Source organism: Sinocyclocheilus anshuiensis, unplaced genomic scaffold (genome assembly GCF_001515605.1).
Source record: "Sinocyclocheilus anshuiensis isolate Anshui unplaced genomic scaffold, SAMN03320099.WGS_v1.1 scaffold348, whole genome shotgun sequence".
NCBI lineage: Eukaryota > Metazoa > Chordata > Actinopteri > Cypriniformes > Cyprinidae > Sinocyclocheilus > Sinocyclocheilus anshuiensis.
In genome coordinates, this window is record NW_015555762.1 from 1,102,393 (window position 1) to 1,108,685 (window position 6,293).

The window sequence follows — 6,293 nt, forward strand, 5'->3', positions numbered from 1 at the left end:
ACATCATAAATAGAACAAGGCATCAGTTTAATGTCGGGTTTTGTCATGTCGCGCCACAGTGTAGACAGCGTCACTGATTATAATGGGTACTACTGTATTTTGGCGCTCGCGTCCAGTGTAGACACAGTGTTTAATGTCGTTGGTGAGGACGAAAGTCTGTGTGTGTCCTATGCCTTAGCGGACAGCATGAAACCCACAAAAAAATAAATAACAGAGAGAATAATAATAACAGTTATTCTCTCTATGCAATTTTTCAATGTTTCAAGTGATGCAGGCGTTTTTTCCCTGTAGGTTTTTTTTAATTAAAAAAGCATTATTTTTTCATAATGTTTAGTGAAATTATTTGGTAGTCTGAGGTGGAATGGGGATTCGGGAAAGGGGGGCAGATTTTTTTATAGGTTTAAAGGGGGGCACAACCCAAAAAGTTTGAGAACCACTGGTCTAAAGTTAACAGACAGTGTTTAAAAAGTGCAGTGCACATGTTTACATAGTTCTGTAAAGTTGCTTTGCAACGATTTGTATCGTGAAAAGAGCTATACAAATAAACTTGAATTGAATTAAAATAAAATAAAAAACATTTTTATCGTCAAGCTATGTAACTAATAAAATACAAATTTTTGATTGACATCCTGTAATATTCTATGATTGCCAGTAGTAACAATATCTGTAGGAACTATGGTTTTGTGGTGGAAACTAGGGCTGAACGATTAATTGCATTTGCGATAATATCGCGATATGAAAAAAACACAATTTTTCAATCGCAGAGGCTGCGTTTACACTTGGTCACGTGACACGCGAGAGTAAAGAGGTGTTTTCGACTTGAAGATCGATCAGTGTATGACATCAAAGTATGGCGAGAGAAAGCATAAGGAGACGTCCGCACTCTCTTATAGCTCTCGCAGTACTTTCATAACACACACACCCATCGCGGGCCATCAACAGAAAAAGAAAAGAAATAAAACAGTTAACAGACAAAGGACGTAACGGAAACTTTGGTTTGCCATATTATCTATGGCTCATAAAAGTCATTTATTTCAAAATTGAACATCACGAAAATCATTCAGCTTATGGTATTAAAATAAGAAAAGTAAAATTACAACTGGTTCTATAAGACGCGGTTGTGAATTCCCCAAACATTATGAAAATGTATGTTTCTTTTACTGTATGTTATGATGTATAGGAGAAAGCCCTTGCAAAAAGTTTCACGGCAATCATATTTTTCTGCCTAAATACTAAAGTTACAGCAGTTCATATCATAATACGTCTGTGATCTAGTTGGTCTTAGTCACCAGTTTCGTCAAAAAAATAAACTCTCTTACACGGTTTGAATAATTTCTCATTTTTTAAATTTCTTATTTTTACTACTGTAGTAGCTATAGTATTTTGTCTGAAACGTTGGTTCCCATGGTGTATTTTTGTACGGAACAAACAGGAAATGGAGAAGGTATCCGAGTGAGTCTGTGTGCTTGTGTGTGTGTGATGGGATTACAGCTCTTCTGAGCTCGGTGGACAGCACAGCACACGGAAGATAATCTTGTGCGAATCGATGGTAGGACGAGAGCAAGAATGAACACGGTCCCCACGGACACTGCAACACTCACGCATAATTACCGCCAGACAACAAATCAATGCTCTCGGTCGTTGGGACCACTCAACCCGGACTAAAAACTCACCAGTGAGACGTACATTCCCTCTGTATATATACAGACTGTACAGCTACACAGTAAATCACAAATGACTTCACAGACCTGTCTGTCAATATTTCAGTTTGATTCCACTAAAAGGCCAAAGTGTTCGTTACCGACGTGCCTGGATTTTTGGTATGTTGCATGTAGAGTGCCAAAGCAAAATGTTTTCTGCCTTTGATATCACCTTCAACAAGTACTTTAACTTCAACTGATTTACTTTTACAGTGTGACTATCATGAGGAGTTTGTGAGTTAAGGAATGCATTATTATTATTATATAATCGGTTCAATCAATAATAATAATATGAATAAAAAACAAAATAAAATAAAAACATATTGTACAGTAGTATTATACTACAACAGTAAAACATATATGTATTATGAATATTGAATAATAATAATAATTCAAAATAGTATACAATTTATTATTTTACATAATATTTTTTACAAATATAATAATAATAATAATAATAATAAACAGTAAAACAACAACAATAATAATAATTTAAATATATTATTATTATTGTTGTTGTTTTACTGTTTATTATGTGTGTTTACTGTTGTAGTAAAACGGTCTTATTATTGTTTAATTAAATGAATATGTCAAAAAGCAGAGATAAAACAATTGAAAAAATGGTTCTGCTACTGGTAATTGTAAACAATCAGTACTGGTCAAAACAAAACAAAACAAAAAAACAAAAAAATAAAAATTTATTTGGCAATATTTGTATACAATTTTATTATTTGTATAATACAATATTTGGCATTTCATGCAAGGTATCCATAAAAAAGGATGGACTGGATCTCACCTGTCAGTCTTTGGCGGGGCAGTTCTTTGCTTGTTAACTTTTGCATAAAGCCCCTCTAGCACGTCCTCATTGGGCAGCTCTCTGTTGGGGGCGGGGACTGTAGGCTGAGAGTAGTTATGGGTGGGAGTTCCAGGTGGATAGGAGGAGTGACTGGAGGCGGGAGGCTCTCTGAAATTGTTGATGCGAGCATAGTTGGGATCCAGGTCATCGTCTTCGACATCCGGGAAGATGGCACGGTCAGGAGCAGGGCTGTTCCTTTCACTTCTGTGGAATTAAAAACATGTTCTTCAGGATATCTTGGATGAATAAGCACATAAGCTTGGAGCGTTTGTTGGACAGAGATGTGTTAGATCCGTTAGATCCATTTTCTAGGGCAGAAATAGCTGGGTCATTATTGACCGAAAATAATTTTGGTCATACAGCGGTGTGTTATTTTTGCAAACCCTTGTTATTTTTCACTACATGCTTGCAATACACCATTCCCATTGAAATCAATGAATTTACAGTGAATTTACTCTAAAGCAGGTTTCCTTAACTTGTTCCTGAAACCATATTTTTCTCATTTTCCAACTCTTCCTAATCAAATGCGCCTGCATTTAACTCATCAGCTTGTTAGTAAAGACTCCAAGACCAAAAATGAATGCATCAGATGAGGGAGACATTCAAAATGTGTACTGTTGGTGTGGGTTGGAAAATACTGCTCTAATATAATATAAACTCTAACATCATATAAACAGAATAAGCCAGAAATATCTTATATACAGAAGTATTGACTAGAGTCTAAGATTTAATTATGAAATCAAAAGTCCAAATTATGACAAGTAAAAATTCTGAAATACCATGTCATAACTTTGATATAAAAAAAGTCAAAATTATAACACAAGTCCTAATTTCGAGATTAAATGTTAAAATTAGCATACTAAGCCATAATAATGACAAAAAGTTTGAAATAATGACAAAACATTTCCACTTTTTATCTCATATTTCCTACTTTGTATGTCTTTTTTTTTTATCTCGTAATGACTTCTCATGATTATGAATTAGTGAGTTATTATTAATTTAATTTATTTATTTATTTATTGTGGAAGGGTTAAACACCCAAAAACAAATAATGTAAAGACATAAGATTGAGTTTTAATGTGTTTATAAGACAACAACCAATTAAACCAATGGGGCAATTATCAAGTGTTCAGAACTCGTTTGATCATTTCCACAGATTCAGATTGGTAAATTGGCATATTTTTCTATTTTATAACTGAACTTTGTGGATTCAATAATACACATTACATGAGTGGTAAACGTACTTGGACAGAAACATCTCAGGTTCACTCTTGTCCACCTCTTCTTCGCTCAAAGCGCCCAGTTCTTTAGCCTTGGATTTGTTTTTTCTCCCAAACCTTGATGAGAGTTTGAAGATAGCAAGAGTAGAAAAAAAAAAAGAAAGAGCATGGACAAAGAGAGAAAAGGGGAGGATGATTTCATAAATGGTGACTCAACAGTCTCCCTGCACTTCCAAGTACCAAAGCAGAATTTGCTGTAGAAACTCTAATGATTGGTTCCCCATGTACCAGCCTGCAAACACACACACACACACACACACACGCGCACACACACGCCTGCAAAACCAAGCAGTATCAGTGTCCAACGCCCTGCAGTGATTTTACTATCCCATCTCCACTCCAAACCTTCAGAAACTCACATATTCTTCTGAACTGATCTGAGGTTAGGCGGGGTCTCCATGCTGACAGGCAGATAAAGACAGAAGAGGAAAAGGTTATATCAAGAATAAAGCTAATAATGAGAGAGAGTGGGTGAGATGATCACATGATCTCTGGACAGTGAGGCCGTAATGAAACATCAGTGTCAGATGTAAAAAGAAGCAGCTTCTGGTTCACTACATGGGTGATCAATATGAAATCCAAATAATCAAATGATACATAACCCAACAAGATACTAAGCATTCACAGTTGGATGTGATGAGTGAATCTCACAAAGAAATCAAATTTCTAAAAAAAAAATAAAAAAAAATTATAATAATAAAACAATAAATAAAAATAAAAAAATATTATATTTTGGGAACATTACTTTTTTCATTTTTTGTTTTTAATTGCATTGTGATATTAATTTCATGATATTTAAGCACATTTTCCCCCTCGAAGCAAAACAAAACAAAACAAAACAAAACACAAAACATCCCAAAAGTCCTGCAGGGGTACGTAAACAGATATATAAAACAAAGAATTATTTTCAGAAAATTCTATATTTTATTGCATAAATTCAATTCAGTTCAACAAATATTACAATGATGCAAACTTACAATAGTACATTACCAATAGTTTATAAATTATATTATTAATAATATAATTAATATATTTAAAAAAATAATAATATAATGGAGTTATAAAACAAATATTAAAGTATTTGTGTTAATATTTAATATTGTGTAATGCAAATATTATATAATTATTTTTATAAATATTATAAATGTAAATATTATTTTGCATTACAGTAATGACAATTACATTTTATCGCATTATCAAAGGTGACTACAATAATTTGGCAATAATTCCTTAATTGTCATGTCACAATGCAAAAATTCTTAATGGTCCTAAAATAGACTTATTTTCATTATGAAAATATACTTTTGTTTTCATGTGAAAAATGACCTGAACACTTCTTGACATTTTTCATGAGATTCACCCAATAAACATACATCTGAATAATAATGTCGACAGCGCAACATCTATTAACAATGGAGAATTATATTACATTTCCACAAACACACACTCCAGTCAGGAATAATCACAAACCTCAGCTCCCAAGATTCCTAAATTTCTTTTTAATTTGACACAGATATCGCCCGAGGCTTCAGTTTACTGACATAATGTACTTGCATGTTTGCTCAAGATGAGCCGTGACTACATGATCCAAATACTGCCCCACGAGCGATTCAAGGGTCCGGCTGGATCCAGCATCCTCTCGCTGCATCTCCTGTGCGTTATGCCTCAATAGTACTCCATTTCCCAGCCCCACACACACACTAATGACTGTATTTATCTCATTAGGCTGGAGCGATCTAATACCGGCAGCTGGCATGCTAGCTCTGCCTTGCCCTTAAGCACTCTCATTAAAACCAGAGGGAGTCGTGGCCTGAATATCAATGTGCTGCAGTCTTGCTCAATCCGCGTGAGCGCAGCGCCAGTCATCACGCAACACAGAGCTCACACAACTCTACTTGATTATTGGCCTCTCTACATCATGATACAGTACCAAGTGACCTGATCTAGTGTTGGGCGATATGGTCATTTTTCAAATCGTCATATCGCCAGCCCGTGAGATCGCCGATAGACGATATTATCGTGCATGGGTGGGTGGGGGCAAGAGAGAGACTCTCTGTACTTGTCATAGGCTATTTCATAACTATTTGGTGTTTTAAACCACGCGCGAGCGAGAGACAGAGCCTATGGAAGCACCACAAATCTAAATAATATACTTTCAAACATACTGGTAAACTAACATGTTAAATACAAAAATATTTAAAACAACTAGTTCATATATATTCGGATAAAACAGTCATACATAGCTATTAGGACCACGCATCCTGTGACAAGTTTGCCGCATCGACGCGCGGAAGTTATCAGTCTAGTCTGCAAAATCAGTCAACGGTGAAAATCAAAAGTAGATTTATTTTAAAGACCAACAGTTTAACACTAAATATTGGACATAAACGAACACATTAAATATAAAGTATTTAAAGCAGGTAAGTTAATATATTTGGAGTAAATTTAAATTAAACA

The 6,293-nt window shown here is 34.7% G+C and overlaps 1 protein-coding gene across 1 annotated transcript in view; it reads right to left on the reverse strand.

Annotated features, from left to right (window-relative positions):
- The window catches only part of LOC107673991 (partitioning defective 3 homolog B-like), a 176,434-nt gene that overhangs the window by 33,174 nt on the left and 136,967 nt on the right, over positions 1–6,293 (reverse strand). The window contains exons 19-20 of the mRNA XM_016467843.1: positions 3,801–3,893; positions 2,497–2,760 (exon numbers count right to left, since the gene is read on the reverse strand). Of these exons, the coding sequence (XP_016323329.1) occupies positions 2,497–2,760; positions 3,801–3,893 (357 nt within the window). The remainder of the gene's footprint in view (positions 1–2,496; positions 2,761–3,800; positions 3,894–6,293) is intronic.